Source organism: Sarcophilus harrisii, chromosome 1 (assembly GCF_902635505.1).
Source record: "Sarcophilus harrisii chromosome 1, mSarHar1.11, whole genome shotgun sequence".
Taxonomy (NCBI): domain Eukaryota; kingdom Metazoa; phylum Chordata; class Mammalia; order Dasyuromorphia; family Dasyuridae; genus Sarcophilus; species Sarcophilus harrisii.
This window is the reverse complement of record NC_045426.1, coordinates 292,483,467-292,502,348: the sequence shown is the minus strand read 5'-3', so window position 1 is coordinate 292,502,348 and position 18,882 is coordinate 292,483,467. Positions and strand designations below refer to the sequence as shown.

The following is an 18,882-nucleotide window of genomic DNA, read 5'->3' as shown; positions in this document are numbered from 1 at the left end:
ATCAACTCATACAATGTCTTTATGAAGTATTGCATTCCATTGCAAATCTTTGAGGTTTTATTAGTATTCTGATACCTATTGGCATTTTCAGAGAATGTGTATCCATTTAAAAATACATCAAATGTAACAAAGCAATGCAGTTTTTCCCTCTTGACTTGTCTCACAAAATAAATATTTCAGAAATTACAGAACAAATTTTTTTTTCAACTTTCAGAGATCTACATACTAATCTTCAATGAATGCAAGGATATACAATACATATTTAGAACAAATGAATATTTATATTGCCTTTGTACTATTCATGCTTTTATTCATGCAAGCCTTGAACATTAAAAATGACATATTATGAGAAAAAAATCAACAGTTGAACAAAGTAAATAATTCTTGAAAACCATTTCATTTTATTCTTAACACTTGTTTCTGGTAATTCATGCTAGACTGTTTTCAGTGTGCTAGTATTATGCAAGGCTGTATCTTACTATAGTTGTATCTATTTAAAATAGCTATCAAGTGTTTTAGTCAAAAAAATTTGTTTGTGGATAAATTCTCTGCCCACTAAAAATCATTTAATTTTGTGGGTTTCCTCCTTTGGAAACAGTATATATATATAGTAGACCAGCCTAAACTGGCCATGGCTTCACTTTGCCAAAAACAAAACAAAATCATATGTGTGTGTGCGTGTGTGTGTGTGTGTGTGTGTGTGTAAAATATCTGAAAGGGAAAAAAAAGCTTTATCAGACCTGTTAGTCATTATCAGTCAAGCTATTCAGAAGAGCCTGGGGGAAGTGGTGGGAGTATGAATTGGTTTGTAATAGAATTCTTAATACAACTCAATCATTGGATTTCACTTTTCAATGTCTGTTTCTTGATAATCTTAGATCTATGTATTGCAAAGTTGTTCCATCATTTTAGTGACTAACAAATCCATCAACTCCATCTGAATTTCATCATCCAAATATTTTAGATTTATATGTAGCTATAACCTGTAGGCTTTACTAATCTCTTTTTGCAATTATTATTAGTTTCAATACCACTCCAAGAGACTCATTCTTTTTATAGAGCACCTATACCAGGAGTTCTTTGTTTTAAAACTGAGTCTCCCTATCATGCACAGGCTGAAAGTGCAGAGTCTACCCCCCAAAGCCAATCTCACTTTACTCAGCATGGGAGCTTTTATTTGCTCCATTTCAGAAGTGGGCTAGAAGGGCTGGACCCCCTTCCAGCTTCAGAACTCATCATATCACTCACTGCGGGTAGCATATCAGCTTATTCCACTACAGATCAGAAATCCAGAGCTCAAGAAAGATGCCAACTTCAGTCTCCCTGGATTCAGGAATTACAGGTATATATCACTGAATCTAGCTATCAGAGATTCTTAATTTTTTTGTATATCATGGAATCCTTTCAGTGTCTGGTGTACTTTGCACTAGTCAGAATGTTTTTAAATGCCTAAAACTTGAGAATCACTATGGAAGTAAATTATATTGGAATACAGTTATCAAATTATGAAACACACACAAATTCATGGACCTTGGATCAAGAACCTCTGATCTAGATAATATCAGAAACCTCACAGTTCAGCACTGGAGGATCATGAATACATTATTTAAACTTCAGATGCAACTTTAAAAATTATTTCTTTTTCAAAGGCCTCCTTACAAACCTTACCTAATGACAAAAAGTAGTATAAAATATTTCCTCAACTTTATTAGTAAGTTTATATTTAAAGACTCTTTTGGCTGATGAAACATTAAATTTTATATTAATATGTAAATGGAGTATCAATGAAAATAATGATGTTGCTAGTCAAATATATGCTTTTTGATTTTTTTAAAAATATGGAAAATTCTGACTCAAGAACATAGGAAAATCTAAAAAGTTTTGAAAATATTTGCAAGTAATTACATTTTGAACATTTATTCAAGTTCTACTGAGACAATATCTTTGTATTAGGAAGATCTATTTGTTATCCCCTGAATAAAATTATTATTACCCTCCCCTCTTCCTTGCCATTAGGACTGGGAAATTTGAGTCAGGAAAAACCTTGAAGCTCTGGCCACTTTGCATACCATTGTATCATAAAAACTCCAGGTGTCATCTCAATACTTGCTCAATACCTCCTTTTGAGTATTGCCCCTCACCTTGCTGTCTCCTCTCCTAGACCTTCTTATCTTGACTCTTATCCCCTCAGGATTAAGTTATGTTCCTTCCCTGGAATTATGGGTTGTCTGCTCCCTCATCCCCTTTATCTGCCTTTGTTTCCCCTATAAGATTGTATACTCAGATTATGTATTTTCTTTGCAAACCCTGTTTAGCCAAAACCCTACATAAGTTCCCTGGTTCAGTTCCTCAGGGCCAAATGACTTTTGAACATGAGTTCCATTAGGCTGGTTAGTCTAAACTCTCCACATTAAAAGATTATAAACCAATCTCTGTCTTGCCTCAGCTTTTTTGGCAAAAATTTTAATACACACACATTTCTATACTTTATTACTGTCCTTATGTTCTCTTTCCCAAAACCAAAAAAGTTATATATAGATATAGATATAAAACATATGAGAAGTTTTAAATGCCTTCAAAAATGAACAAGTGAAGGGAAACAATTAAAGGCACAGTAGTCCATAAAGTAAACTGTATCTGTCATTATCAAAAGGCCCACAGAGCCCTCCTTACTTATAAGGGGCACTGATTACACTTCACTCAATGCCAGATATCCTAGTTAAGAAAAAAAAAATCTGTCTCATTGGTCCTCAATAAATCCCTTGCTTGTCAGAAATTTTCACTATGAACATAGTGCTGGATTAAGTGAAAGAACCTGAAAGAATTCTTTAGGAAGTCATTATAAAACTATAAACTAGTTCCCTCCTAAAAAAGACATTTTTCACTCATGAAGATGAAGATATTCAGGAAATCATTTAAAGAATGTGATCATTGTTTCTAAAGTGAATACTACAATTGACAAGTTTTAGAAAGCATTAGTAATATTTTTCAGTAATACAACTTTTGAGATACCTTTTGCCAAAAGTACAAATAAACTTATTTTTTAATTTAAAAGCTTTTGAAAAATGTGTGCTTCTTTATCTTGGATGCTTTTTATGTTATCATCAAACAGTTTATAGATAAATGTTTTGATGTGAAACTTTTTTTAAAACCCTTTAAGTTTTTCAGCCTGAAGAAAAATAATTGCCCTGTGGATTAAGGAGTTTTTAGTATTATTTTTAATTGTTAAACTAAATTCAAATGCAAAAGGTAGTCAGATTAAAATTCACACATATATTAGGACCATCTGATAATAAAACTCAGAAACCCCATAAAAGTGTTTATTGCTAAATATTAAATCTAAAAAATAACCCAAAACATGGCAAATAGAAATATCCAATTAAAGAAAAACATTATCACAAGCTATTAAAACTCATAATAAAGCATTTAGTAAGCCTCAAGCTACAGAGAAATGTGAAAATGAGAATCAAGCAACTTTTGAAGTGGGAAGGACCATTCTCATTCATTAAATGGCGCAAGTGTCTTTCTTCACCCCAAATCTTGCCATGAAAATAAGGGCTCCATAGACTGAGCTGAAAGAAATATCATATATATATATATATATATATATATATATATATATATATATATATATAACTATCTTGAAATAAATAGATGCTACCTTGCTTTGATATTTTTAGATATTTAGATAGCTATGTCAATTTATATAATAAGCATTCTTTAGAATTTGTGAGAACCTTTTTCTAATTCAAAATAATAATCCTATGTATTTGACACTTACTGGAGCATATAATTAATTAGCCAGAACATTCAACTGTTTTGGCTTTCTTTTATTTCCTGACAGAATTAATGAACTTGCAGAGTGATTGGTGGTTATTTATTAAGTCAGTACTCTCTTTGTGAAAAAGAATATGTTTCTATTAAAGCAAACATTTTCCGTTAATGGGATTTTATCTTTAATCACTGGACATTCTTATTTTTACCATATACATAAGTGAGGATGGAGAAAGGGCATGTAGAAACAAGAAATATGGACGGTGGGGCTTTCACATGACCACACATTTACCCTTCAGCTTCTCTTTCCTTTTCTGTTGCTTGCTTTTTTTCCCATCAATCTGGAGACTCACAGTCCTGCGTTTCTCCAGGTTTAGTAGCTCTTGAAAAAGTTCTTTGACATTATGATTCATCTTGGCTGAAGTCTCCATGAAGGCACACTTCCATTTCTTTGCCAAAGCTTCACCTTCACTGCTCCGAACTTCTCGGTTTGGACTCTCATCATTCTTGTTTCCCACTAACATGATTGGAATGTTTTCCACATCTCCTTTGATCTGACAAATTTGTTCATAGATGGGCTTGAGTTCTTCCAAGGACTGTTGACTTGTGATAGAATAAACCAAGATAAAGGCATGGCCTTTAGAAATAGAGAGGCGCTGCATTGCTGGGAACTGATGGCTGCCTGTTGTGTCAGTGATCTGCAAAGTACAGATACTCTTATCACAACTAATCACTTGGCGATAGGTATCTTCAACTGTGGGAACATAGCTCTCTCGGAAAGTGCCCTTCACAAACCTCAAAACTAAGGAACTCTTGCCAACACCTCCTGCTCCAAATACCACCACTCTGTAATCATTGCTTTGTTCAGGCATTTTGCTTGACAACTTTAATGCTCAACTTGGAAAATACCTAAGGAATACAAGACATATTTGACACAATTAATTTCTAAAGACAAGAAATATTTATCCATTTCTGAAAATGCAAACAATTAACTTCTTTGATTAAATATAGAGAAACTCAATTTTAATAGGCTTAACAAAAGGTACCCACTTTAATTTCATTTTTGTTGCGACTGTTCTTGATTTGGGAGCTGGAGACACTGGGGCTAAGCAGGGTTTTAAAAAAAAAAGCAGAAATTAACCAACTTGGTGGTTGTTTGGTCTGAGATATATAACTATCTGAAATTCTACTATCCAATTTAAAAACCTTAGAATTTAACTTCAAGATTAATATTAGTTCTTTCTGGACTTGAATCTTGGATTTCTGATTTCATCCCTTCTTTAGGAAGAGATTTTTAATTTGGAAGGTAGAAGATACCTTAAGATACAGGGTTTCATAATAATACCATAACAATTGTTATCTTTTCTGCTTAGAGAGAAACAGTGATGGAGGTGCATTGTGATATAGAAGAAAGAAAAATGACTTCAGAGTTGGTTTGAATCCCTGTTCTGCTATTTGTCACTGATTTCTTGAGACAGTGATCTGATATAGTGTTTTGCATTTTTTCAAAATCACAATTTCCATTTTCCATTCCAAAAGTTATTTTGATGATGCTTTCATTTTCTCTTAATATTCTCAGAATTCTCCTAGGGTTTTTCCAAAAGCTTTCTGATTAAGCATACAAAGCGGCAACAAAGAAGATAAAAATAGCAAGTAACACATACAAAATATAGCTAAAAAAATTCACACTATACAGATGCATCAATGCTTCAATTATATATTGAAAATGCAATTTAATAGCATGATGTAAATTTCACAACACATGAAAATGCCCAAACCTACCAAAAAACCTCAGAGAAAATAATGTTTCTTATTGAATTAAAATATTAAAGTCACATAATTTGGGATCTTTACTGTGTCTTCACCAAAGGTATCCCTGAAGGCTCAAAATTAAACTTTAAAATATAAATTAAACATTATGTAGTAAGCAAAGTCTTTCCACTTTAATAAAAGTGTATATTAACTGATATGATCAGGAACAAATGAGGTGATTTAGGAAAGCAATTGCTAGTCCCAAATGATATGTTTGGGGAAAGGAACCAAATGTTGGGGTTCAGTCATGTGAAGAATCCCACAGTGGCCATTCTCTTTGGCAAAAAGTAAGATTATTTAGGAGAGATTACAGGCAAAATGAAGAGATATAGTAGGCATTAGGAGTGATAAAAATGAAACAGTTGAGAGAGCAAGGAAAGGAATTTTAACAATTCTAACAATTAATGATGGAAAAGACAAGTTCCCTAGTGGACCTTACAATTAACCAACTAGCAGATTAAATCCTAAAAAAAGGGATTTAACAGCCTAAAAGAGTAAGATAGCTATAAAAAGGAGAAAAGAATAGAGGCCCGGTGATGGATGAAAGGACACATACTCTGAGGCATAGTGGAAGGGTGAAGAGAAAGACACTACGAGGCAGAGTGCCGTGAGTGGTGGATATAACCCAAAGGGGTTCAGCAAAGATAGCATGAGCCATGGACAGATTTGTAGGGGAAATTCAGCCTTGGGGACTTGACATAAGTCAGATTTCTGATTGGACATAGCAAGATAGGACTGTCTGTCACAAAGAGTAGAACTATGAGACTTTATTGATTCTGATTAATGCCCTTCCCTGCCTGACCCAGGCAGCAATTTGAACAATATTTCATTCTTACTCTGCCAACTGCATCCCAGTTACTCAAGAACTCATCATTAACTATCTTGGAAGTATCCAATTATTCTGGATAGGGAATTGGTCTAAGGGTTTTTAAAAGGTTAAAAATCTTTTTAAAGTCATGAACTTTTTTGGTAGTCTGCTGAAGTATATGGATCCCTTTTCAGAATGTTTTTAAATATAAAATACATAAGATTGTAAATGAAAATAATTAAAATATAATGACATATGTACATATACATACATATGTGTGTATGTGTGTATGTGTGTGTATGAAAAAGTTCAAAAACCTCCAAGTTAAAAAATCTTAACTTAAACCTAGGGCTCTACTAATTTTCCTTAGGCTTCAATTTCTGTGATAGGGGATTCAACTAGATCAATTTCTGTAGTAAGGAGTTCAACTACATCATTTCTAACTTCCCTTAAGCCTCTAAATCTTATGTTTAAAGATGATATACCATGGATGTGGGAAAACTGGGACATTAATGCATTGTTGGTGGAGTTGTGAATGAATCCAATCATTCTGGAGAGCAATCTGGAATTATGCCCAAAAAGTTATCAAACTGTGCATACCCTTTGATCCAGCAGTGCTACTACTGGGCTTCTATCCCAAAGAGATACTAAAGAAGGGAAAGGGATCTGTATGTGCCAAAATGTTTGTGGCAGCCCTTTTTGTAGTGGCTAGAAATTGGAAAATGAATGGATGCCCATCAATTGGAGAATGGTTGGGTAAATTGTGGTATATGAATGTTATGGAATATTATTGTCCTGTAAGAAATGAGCAGCAGGATGACTACAGAGAGATTTGGAGAGACTTACATGAACTGATGCTGAGTGAAATGAGCAGAACCAGGAGATTATTATACACTTCAACAACAATACTGTATAAGGATATATTCTGATGGAAATGGATATCTTCGACAAAGAGAAGATCTAACTCAGTTTCAATTGATCAATGATGGACAGAATCAGCTACACCCAGAGAAGGAACACTGGGAAATGACTGTAAACAGTTTGCATTTTTTTTCTTCCCTGGTTATTTTTACCTTCTGAATCCAATTCTTCCTGTGCAACAAGAGAATTGTTCAATTCTGCACACATATATTGTATCTAGGATATACTATAACATATTTAACATATATAAGACTACTTGCCATCTAGGGGAGGGAGTGGAGGGAGAGAAGGGAAAATTCAGAACAAAGGTGGAGTGCAAGGGATAATGTTATAAAAAAAATTACCCATGCATATGTACTGTCAATAAAAAGTTGTAATTATTTTTAAAAAATGAAAAAAAGATGATATACCATGCCCATTTTTAAAAAGGAAATATATTCTTAACATATAGTTTCACCTCTTTCTTTTCTAAACACAGGTTTATGTGCAAAGTGTTGAGGAAATTAATGTAAAAAGAAAATAGTTGCTACCCTCAAGAAACTTATAGTCTTGGGGAGGGGGGAATAAAATATACACAGCTAAATCATTTTAAAATGAATGCAAAGTAGCTGACATATAGTTTAACCCCAGTCTTGAATACAAGACACTTTTTATGTTTTTAGCCTTCATAAATTACTTTCAATCTTCACACTATATCAAGCTCAAATTTAACAAAGGTTTCCTTAGCTGCCTGCCATCCAGACTTTTGGCTTTCTTTTCTCTCTAGAAATCTCAAATTGTCTCTTTTTTGAGGCAAACAATGCAAGAGATTAGTTCTTTTCTAATGTGTCTGTGTGGCTCCCTCAGGTTCAAGGAATCATAGAATATGAGACACAGAAGGAACTTTAGTGGCCAGTTCAACCTATAAAACAAAAAGAATCCTCATTATGTGAGCGAATTTGCTTCCTTTTTCTTTCCACAAAGAATCAAGAGGATAAAAACATCCAAGACTTTAAAAAATAAAAAGCCCATTGCATCTCCAATTATTTCCTTTTTTTTATTTGACGAGAACTTACCTTCCTCTCTTCCTTTCCTCCAGTCCCTTGTTAAATAAATAGCTGCCCCCTTGTCAAGATCAAACTGTTTATAGGCAAGTTTCATCCCATCCTTTTTAGCAGATTGCTCTCTTAGTAAACTCCCTTTTATCCCAATCAATTGTTTCTTTCCCTACTTCCTGCAAAAATTGCATATTAAAAAACCTTCATCAAATCCTGTAATCCCCTCAAACTTTTGTACTATATTTCTTCTGCCTTTCTCAATGAGCTCCTAGAATAATTTGTCTGTATAGTACTTATTCCCCTCCCATTTCCTCAGTTTTCCCATCTCATTTGTAGATGACTCCCAGTTCTCTACATCCAAACACAATCTCTCCTGAGTTCCATTTTCATATCACTAACTGCCTTTTGTATATTTTGATCCTCCAAGATATATCTCAAACTAAAATTTGTTCAAAGCAGATCTTTTCCTCAAAAATTCTTTTTCAAATTTCCCTGTTTGTCAAGTACGCAATCATTTTTTCAATTGATAACCTTAGAATTATCCTTGACTTTAACTCTCCCTTATCCCACAGATCCAATCAATTGCCAAAACCTGCCATCTTCACATCTTCAATTTTCTCTATGTCTGACATCTTTGTAGTCATACAGCTGTCATAGCTAAATTATTGCAATGGCTTACTAATTGATCTCCCTGCATCAAGTTTTTCTCTCTCTCCAATTTATCCCTATACAGCTGCCAATGATTTTCCTTAAATGTGGATCTGACTGTCATTGGTTATTCAAAAAACTTCATGGATTTTCAAGGGCTTCTAGGGGGAAATATCCACTATTCTATTGGGTTTTTCTTTTTTTCTTCTTTTATTTAGTCTATCAATATTGAGTGACTTCAAACAAAGTAAAACTACAATGTAGGAAAACATATTTCTAACAATCATTTAAATGTGTTAGCCATTTAACAGTTCTTGCAAGATAATGGCATTGTGGTATAACCTGATTTGCCCAGTTCACTCATAACACCTAAATTGATGGGGAAAAGAGTAAAAAGAGAATGAGTTTTGGAAGGTAAAATGTAGAGAAAGTAGGTTTAGGTGCCCAAACTGCCTACCTCCTTCACACTTTTCTAAAGTCACAATTTTAATAAAAATGATTCAAGAAGACACAGCTCAAAGGTTAATAGATAGACCTCAGTGATTTGATTGGTAGATTTATCCTAGCCATAGATACAGATGCTTGAACATGACAATCACCTACATAGATGCTATAGTTATATTCAGTTAAGATGACTGACAACTGGCAGCCCTGACAACTAGAATGATGGGGACAAGTATCTTAGATTAAGTGATACATCACCCTTGAATACAGGGTGATAGTCATTACAAATATGTTCATGACAAATAAAAGGGAAATTGATAAGATTCCATTTCATTTCCTCCCCCTCTTTTTTTTTAGATAAAAGTAAGCAAGAGAGTATCAAGATATTAGGAGAAACCATGTTTTCCAGAGCTAAGGCCCCCAAAGCAAGCTGTATCCTGAGCTTGGATAACAACAATCCTTTGTAATTTACTTTCTGGATGATCTCACTCTTTGGCAAAATCATGTAGTTTTTCTACTGTTTTGATCTTTCTCAGGAAATCCCACTGGAATTGATATTGCAGCTAACATGCTGCAGCAGAAAATTATCAATCAATTCTTAGGATATGCAAAATATACTAAAAGTGGTGCTTTATTCTCGTTCCTCCTCTGCTAACTAGTTCTGTAGCTGCTGGACGATCACAAAGCTCAATGACCCTAACAACTTGAGACAAACACAAAGCTCAACAATTCTAATAACTTAAAGTCCTTATTCCCACAGGACCCCAAAATGTCTCCATTATCCCTAAAATGCTTGCATGAATGGGCCTGCCCTGGGAATTCAAGACCTAAGAATGACTGTATTGGGTCCTACCTTTTTGTAGTTTTTTGTGCTTTAAACCCTCCCCCTGACAAAAATTATAAGCCCTCCTTCTCAGGTAGATTTCACTTGCAAGCCGCCTTCCTCACCCTGAAATTAAACTTTTGTTTAATTCTGATTCTCTTGTCTCTAGCCTGCTGTTAGGCTGTGGCTACCTATAGGTCAGAGATTGGTTCCAGTGGAGTTAACAAGGGAAGGGAGATAGTGGTGTATTATAAAGGGAAAAACACTGAAACATACAAATTCATACAAATTCAAATGAGTGTTTGAAGCAGAATTTATTTTTCTCAACCACTTCCCACGATTCCAGAATACATCATTTGCAAATTTTAATCAAATGCTATAGATAGATGATGCAGTGATTGAAGTGCTGGTCCTTGAGTTAGGAAGACCTGAGTTCAAAACTGACCTCTTCTACTTGCTATCTCTGTGACCTTGGTCAAGTCACTTCACCTCTGTTTGTTTGTATTAGTTTCCTCAATTATAAAATGGAAATAATTAGTATCCTATCTTATGTAGCTATTGTAAGGATGAGATTTTTGTTAAATAAATTTGTTTAAAATGGTAAGCACAATCCCTGGCACATAGTAGACACTGTATAAATGTTTGTTTCCTTCCCTATCACCCAAGTAATAACACAGAACCAAAAGGTTAGTGGCTGCTGATATATTGAAAGCATGTCAGAATAAACAGTCACATGGACAAAAGTCATGGGGTAAAGAGGAACTACTGTGAGCATACACAAACAGCCTAGTCCCAACTAAAATATTCCTTAGCCTATGATATCATCATTATGCTTCTGGTAGACACTATTCAAATTAACTATGATGTTCTATTATTTTGGACTAAAATTTGCAAACCTACCATGTAAACAGTTGAAAGGACTTAATAAAAAATAATATGAAACCAAAAATATCATGCAGTTTGAAAGTGTTTACATCTGTCTCACAGACTCAGATAGCATATAACCCCAGGTATACTGAAAAGATCTATATTAACCTTAAAAGAATTTTGTGTACTAGTAAAAATGTGTCAATAAATAGAAATTATCCAAGACTTTAATAACTAGATTGTTTAAAAAGAACAGATTGAGTAGGGATTTTGTCTCTGTTATATAGTTCCAGTATTGTCTTATATAACCTGTGAGCCTTTGAAAAGGCTCTTCCTGTTTAAACACCAGAAATAGAGCATAACTGAGAGACTTTGTCCATAATCAGAATTGGAGAAAGGAGAATGTCTCTGAGAAGCAGTTTCACTTCTGTTACACTCAGCACTAGAGACTCATCATCCTTCATTCAGATACTCCTCATTAGTAACACTTCATAGTCTTTCTGACTGAAGCAGGTTATGTTAATGCTAGTATCTTCCCATAAGTTCTCAAAGTAGAAGACAAACTCTTTCTTCTGGCATCCTTCTTTCAAATCTCTTTAAGAACAAGTCAGTCCTCTTTATACAGTTCATAACTATCAGTGAGTGGGAGCCTGGAAAAGTGAATGCACTTCCGTTATAACCCAGACATAAGACTAAATCGCACAACTTGGAAATAACAGACTAGGAGTTAAACCCAGATAATCTGACACAAAGGTTAAATCATTTTTCATTAAACCATGAATTTTCTCATCTATAGAATGAGGATATTGGTTTAAATAATATTCTTCATGCACTAAAAGCCATAATAAAAACTTTATTAGGATTTTTTGTTTTGTTTTCTAAACATTTTGAAATGAAGACTGCTCTATATGGGAAGTCTGTTTTTTTATCAAAAAGATGGAACTCATAACATATGTCACTTCTTATTCTCCAGAGAAGTGTATGTACATACTCAAACATATACCGTTTATCTAATATATATTATATATATATATAATATATATATTATATATTATATATATATGACATTTCATATATAGGTAGAAAAGCTTAAAAAAAAAACAACAACCCAAAACTCATAAAGAGTTAGATATGGCTGAAAAATAACTGAATAATATGCATATGTTATATGTGTGTCTGTGTATATATATACATATATATACATACACATAAAGTTATGAATAAAAATGTTATTAAAATATTATGAATATAAATATTATACTAAAAACTCTTAACTGCCACATTATTTGATGCCCCCTTTTTATACACTGGAATCACTGAGGAAAAAAATAACCAAATTGGAAAACAACAGTTAATTTTAGAATAGTGGATATGATTTAATGTAGCCCACTATATAGTCTGCTGAAAACTACATGGACATTCATGGCATGCTTTGAATCTTGCAAAACCACATTTTCTGATCACTTAAAAAAATCTGATCCCAAAATATCTTTCTGATACGTAAAAAAAAAAAAAAAAGCAAACCAAACCACAGAACATAACTCAAATCAAAGCCTTTTTTAATTAAACAGAATAGGAAATTATTTTCTCTCCTTTCTCTTTATAATAGAGATTTCTTTTCCTACATATTGCCATCTGGAAGAGGGAATTTGAGTAGCTTAGATAATTCATATTCTGAAGGCCTAGTCCCAGCTGGAATATTCCTTAGCTTATGATGTCATCATTATGCTTCTGGTAGACACCATTCAAATTAATAACTATGATGTTCTATTATTTTGGCTTAAAATTTCTCTTCTATTTATTTTGTACCTATGTAAACAGTTGAAAGGACTTAATAAAAAACAATATGAAACCAAAAATATCATGCAGTTTGAAAGTGCTTACATCTGTTTCACAGACTTAGCATATAACTCCATGTATACTGAAAATGTCTAAATTAGCCTTAAAATAATTTTGTGTACTAGTAAAAATGTGTCAATAAATAGAAATTATCCAAGACTTTAATGACAAGATTGTTTAAAGGGAATAGATTGTTTAAAGGGAATAGATTGAGTAGGGATTTTGTCTCTGTTATATAGTTCCAGTATTGTCTTATATAACCTGTGAGGCTTTGAAAAACAAAACAGTGAAAGAAATTGCGTAGAGAGAAAGGAGACTAAGGCAAATGCCCCAGAATAAAAGTAACCTAGGTGATTCAATAGCCTAGCCTCAACCAGTTAATCAACTAACAGAACTAATAATATTGTTTTTATTTTAATGATTGTTTATGGCTGTGATCCCTTTTTCAAGTTCAGACTCTATTTGGATTAAGAACTGAACAGCTAATTGGCTAACAAACAGGTCAACCATGGATTTGAAGGTCATGGAGAAATTCTAACCATTCTTACTCCAAAGAGTTTCAGCCAAGGGTGAAAAAATAGGGAATTTTCTTCCAGTATAGGAATTGAAAATTACAAATTTATCCAAACCCCTGAGAGGACCCTCTTGAGGAGAGAAGAGTGTTTTCACTTATCTCTCTCCTTTGCCATCCTTTTCCATTGACTTTCCTTGTGGAAAAGGGACCAGCAAGGTACAATGAATCCAAAGAGGTGTAGAGAAACATATCAATGATAAACAGAAAAATATCAAGCAAACAGAGAAGGATAACCATTTTATAGAAAAGTATGACTCCTTTGGTGGAAAGAATGATAGCTATTGATTCTTGAAAGATATCAGTTATCAGAGTATAGCAGACTTCACCTTCAGGAACTTAAAGAGAAAAAACCCACCCCCAGTGCCAACCATTCATGAAGTTCTTTATCATGTGTCCCCTACACATATATTTCACAACTATTGTACTTTTAATTTGTGCCTTTCTCTACAAGGAGAGAGTTTTTATTCACAGAAGAATATTTGGTTATAAGAACACATTTATATTGGAACCTGGTCTCCACATTTTAGGAACAATAAACATAGGGTTCAATGAGATAGATGTTATTTTGTCTCCTCAAGCATTTATTCCAGAATAAATGTGTTAGGACAGAAATACTTATCTTAGAAGAAAAAAACAACAGATTTGATAGCTCTAACTAAACAATAACTGTAATTTGACTTAAGTTTATTTTAGTTCATATTTTTTTAATTTAAAAAATTCCTTATTTTCTATATCTTCTCTTTTCAAAAGATGTAGAAAATTTCTCCTTCTCTACCTAAAATGATTTTATAATTTTTAAAAATCCATTGGTTTTGAATAATATATTATTTACTTCTGGGAATTAACATCCTTTTGGCTAACATTTTGTTAGACATGTTCGTAAGCATATATTCTTTTATAATTCGTTGATATGATATGATCATAAAGTTACAGAAAATGTAATGAACAACATCTTTTATTGTCCTAGTAATTGCCTTGTTGGTAGGAGAACTGCCTGTTTTGAAAAAAAAGGTCCTCATTCTGGAGAGCAATTTGGAACTATGTCCAAAGAGGTATCACACTGTGCATATCCTTTGATCCAGTAGTGTCTCTACTGGGTCTATATCCCAAAGAGATCATAAAGGAAGAAAAAGAACCCACATGTGCAAAAATGCTTGTAGCAGCTCTTTTTGTAGTGGCAAGGAACTGGAAACTGATTAGATGCCCATTAGTTGGAGAATGGCTGAATAAGTTATGGTGCATGGATGTTATGGAATATTATTGTTCTATAAGAAATGACCAGCAGGATGATTTCAGAAAGGCCTGGAGAGTCTCTTACATGAACTGATGCTAAGTGGAGTAGAGACAAGAGAACACTATACTCACCAACAACAAGATTACATAATAATCAGCTCTGACAGACTTGGCTCTTTTCAACAATGAAGTGATTCAGAACAATTCCAATAAATTCTGATAGAGGGAGCCATCTGCATCTAGAAAGAGGACTTTAGGGATTGAATGTGAATCACAACATAGTAATTTCACCTTTTGTTGGTGCTGTTTGTTTGCTTTTTTTCTCATTTTTTAAACTTTTTTATCTGATTTTTCTTGTGCAGCATGATAAATATGGAAATATGTATAGAAGAATTGCACATGTTTAACACATATTGTTAGTTATACATAGCTATACATAGCTATCACTTGCTATCTAGGGGAAAGGGAGGGAAAGGGAGGAAGAAAAATTTGGAACGCAAGCTTTTGCAAAGATGAATGCTGAAAACTATATTTGCATGTATTTCGAAAATAAAAAGCTATTACTTTAAAAAAAAAAAAGAAAAGAAAAGAGGCTTCTTTTTCAGTAGTCTAGCTGTGAGTGTATACTATTAGTAAGATCAGCTTCAAATCAGCCTGAGTTGCATAATTCATGAATCTATAAAATTTATAAAATGGTTGATTTTTCTCTCCTCACTGAAGGATGAAATTCGTTTTTTCAATCTATGTGTGAAGTCTCTTCAGCCACCCAGAATTAAATTTATGATGCTATAGGACCATCTTAAAGCAGTAAAAAGAAAGGAGTACCAGAATTTTTATATTTTCCAGTAATTACAGAAGAAATTCATAAGAGCAACAGTGACTTCTATGTAAACACTAATTAACCCGCCTGAATAGAAGAAATAAAGCCAAGACAGACTGAGGCAGTACTGTCATAATATAGAATGTTAGGAGTTAATGAAAGAACCTCTTTTTTTTCTTTTTACAAAACTGATTGATCTATTTTCTTTTCTAACTAAATCTTAATGTGCAAGATTTTAATGGGTTAACAAGATTTCCCTGCTTTACTCATCTTTAAAATGGGGGAAAATCACATCTGCAAGACCAAACAGGATGTATCAAATGTGGTATTATAAAATTGATTATTTTTGAGTCACTTCAGGCTCCAATCCTTAAGACCAATACACACTATCAGTCAACTAACCACCAACTAATTATTTTAATTCTAATTCCATTTTCTCACTTTCATTCTTCCTTAGAAAAATTCTGGATGACATTGAAGTAAAAAATCATTGATATGTTTATGGAAAGTTATGTTTCAAATCTTCATGAGATGGAGGTGTTAGAAAGAAAATTTTAAAAACTGTTTTTCTTTCAAAAAAGGAAGCTGAAGAAAAAGAGCAGCTGAGACACAAATGAAAATTTATGAAAGAAAATCTACCAAAGCGATTATATCTTATTTTGGCCTTTCTTTATCTAAAAGACCTTATGGGTTCATTCTAACCTCAATAAGCTTCCCTAAGAAATAAAATTAGATATAGTAGACAAACTATACCCCAATCTTGCAAAAGATAAATAGAAACATATTTCTATTTTCCAGGGGAAAGAACTAGCACATAAAAGTCCATGGAGCTACATTCCTTAAGCACTAAATGGGGATTTTTTAAAAATCACTTTAAAGTTTTTCTTTTCTTTCTTTCTACAAGCCAAAAGGAATATGTTAGACTATCTGTGAACCTATAGAAAGGCAAAAAAAGAAATACTTATAAAAGAAAATTGAATATTTTCAAATGTTAGGTTTGAAGGGAAAGGATCTGAGGAGAAAAAAATGCAATTAAGCTTTGATTTCTACATGTCTCTACAAGAGTGCAAATGGCATGTTCTATTTCTGTATTGGCAAGCTGTTCTGCATTTCCCTTTTGGCTATGATGTTAGGACCTCTATTTTTCAACTGAGAAAAAGCTTCCTCATCAGCAGGAGCAAGAATGAGCTTTCAAGAATGAGTCCACAGAATGAGCTTTCCCAAAACACTAAATCTTATTTTGAAAGGAATAGCATTTGAGATACTCTCACTTTTCTGCTGTGAATTATTATTCTTTTCTTTTTTTTTTTTTGAGACAATATTTTTATATTATCAAATTACAAGGAAAGCAGTTTTTAGCTAGATAAAATTCATACTGTACTTGTCTTTCCAAATTTCTAAATGCATTTTAGTGTAGGCACTTGAAAAATATGTAAACTTTTATCACATACATATTCAGTAAAATAATAGAAAAAATGAATAAGAAATTATTTACCTGAGAAGGAACACACTCTATCAAATAATCTTCAATATATTTCTTTCATAGCAAAACAAACAAATAAACAAACAAAAAAAAATAAACCAATTTCTCCCTTTATCCTCAGGCCAGCCCTCCAAAATCAGGATTTCCTCTAAAAGAAAGCTGCTTGATTTTCAAAAAACTGTAGCCCTGGCTGCTGCTGCTGCTGCGGCTGTGGTGGCTGCTGCTGCTGCTTCGAAGCTTTTCTGTACCTAGTCTCTCTTAAACTGCTATTTCTGACTCTTCTTTCGGTACAGCTGGTCTCCACAATGTGGTTCTATTCACTCTTGCTCTAGCTGACTCCTCTTTCTATTTTTGCTCTATAGCTAATGGTTTTGTTGGTTAAATTTATATTCTATTTCCTCATTTCCACCTTTTTTTTCCTTCCTCCCTCTTTTTCTTCCTTATTTTGTCCTTTCCTTTCCCATTCACTCCTTGTTTCTTGCAATCTTTTGTGCTTTCAGGAAAGGACTAACTGTAGCTGCTGCTTTTGATACTGTTTAAATGGCGACTGAAAAGCTCGACCAAGCTTGCAAGTGCCACCTACTGAATGTTTTTAGAATTTTTTTTAAGGACTGGAATTTTCTGGTTATGTAGGCAAAGGTAAACATTTCTTTGCAAAACATTATGATAATTAAATGATTTGCTGATACTTGCTATGATGCATCACTACCTTTATGTTACTGTTGCTACTTACTTCCTTTCTTATTCCAAATACTAACAGAATCCCATACCCCAAATTTTCAAAGCAAATGGAACTATCCTTGTTTTATAATTGACATTCATCATATGAGCTTTCTTTTCTGTATTCAAATGTAGAATTTATGCTTACTCTTTTTATATGACATGTTACTCCACTATGTATAAAATATGTAATTAATGAGTATAATTAATTCTCCTAAAGAAAAATTGTATATATTCAGGCTAATAAAATAACTAAGCTAGTAAGGACTAGAAATTTTTCTCCATTTAATAACTTCACAGTAAAATTACTATATATACATATCATATACATATGTATTTATATTTATATGTTTATTTATATACATACATATATAATAAGTAAAAATGATAGCACATATTTTCCTAAATTCTGTATTGTCAATTTTATTATGTCAGCCAGACACAGTGCTAATCCCTGGGAAAACAAAGAAAGACATGAGAGTCATTAGATGACAGAATATATGGCATGAAGTAAAATTCAAAAAGGGAAAGGTGGAAAGGGTTATGAAGGACTTTAAAAGCTAAACAGAGAATTTTATATTTGATCCTAAAGGTAATAGAAAACCACTTGAGTAGCAATGGATGGTGACATAGTCAAGTGGTTTTTATTAAAACCACTTGATAGCTGAGTGCAAGATAGGGTTGAATTGAGGAGAGATTTAGTCAGGGAGACCAAGCAGTTGAATTTCAATAGCTTAAGAATATAGTCATAAATGCTGTGCCAAGGTGGTTGCAGAATCAGAGGACAGAAAGAAGTACATCAGAAAGAGATGTAAAGGAAAGCAGAAATAACAGGAGTTGACAATTGATAGGATATGGAATGAGAGAGAAAGTAAGTACAGGATAATACCTAAGGTGCAAGGCAAGAGAACTGAGAGTGATAAGTTGAGAATAAAAATTAAAGAAAAAAATTATCTTTTTGAGGGAGAAGACAAAAATGTAGAGGGCTGAAACTTATGCACTGGGGTCCGGAAAACAGAGCACTTAAGGGTAATTACCAATTGGACACACTCTATAAGCATATACTTGGAAAATGGCCC

General features: G+C 33.2%; 1 protein-coding gene across 1 annotated transcript; it reads right to left on the bottom strand.

Moving 5' to 3' along the window:
- Positions 1-3,932: 3,932 nt before the first annotated feature.
- Positions 3,933-17,631, bottom strand: DIRAS2 (DIRAS family GTPase 2). Its single transcript, XM_003759492.4, has 2 exons — positions 17,096-17,631; positions 3,933-4,683 (listed from the first exon to the last, which is right to left on the bottom strand). The coding sequence occupies exon 2, from the start codon at positions 4,644-4,646 to the stop codon at positions 4,047-4,049; it is 600 nt and encodes a 199-aa protein (XP_003759540.1). The 5' UTR covers positions 4,647-4,683; positions 17,096-17,631; the 3' UTR covers positions 3,933-4,046.
- Between the last annotated feature and the right edge of the window lie 1,251 nt (positions 17,632-18,882).

Excerpts from the sequence above, each read along its gene's own strand:
- DIRAS2 (XM_003759492.4), bottom strand. The coding sequence starts at position 4,646 with ATGCCTGAACAAAGCAATGATTACAGAGTGGTGGTATTTGGAGCAGGA.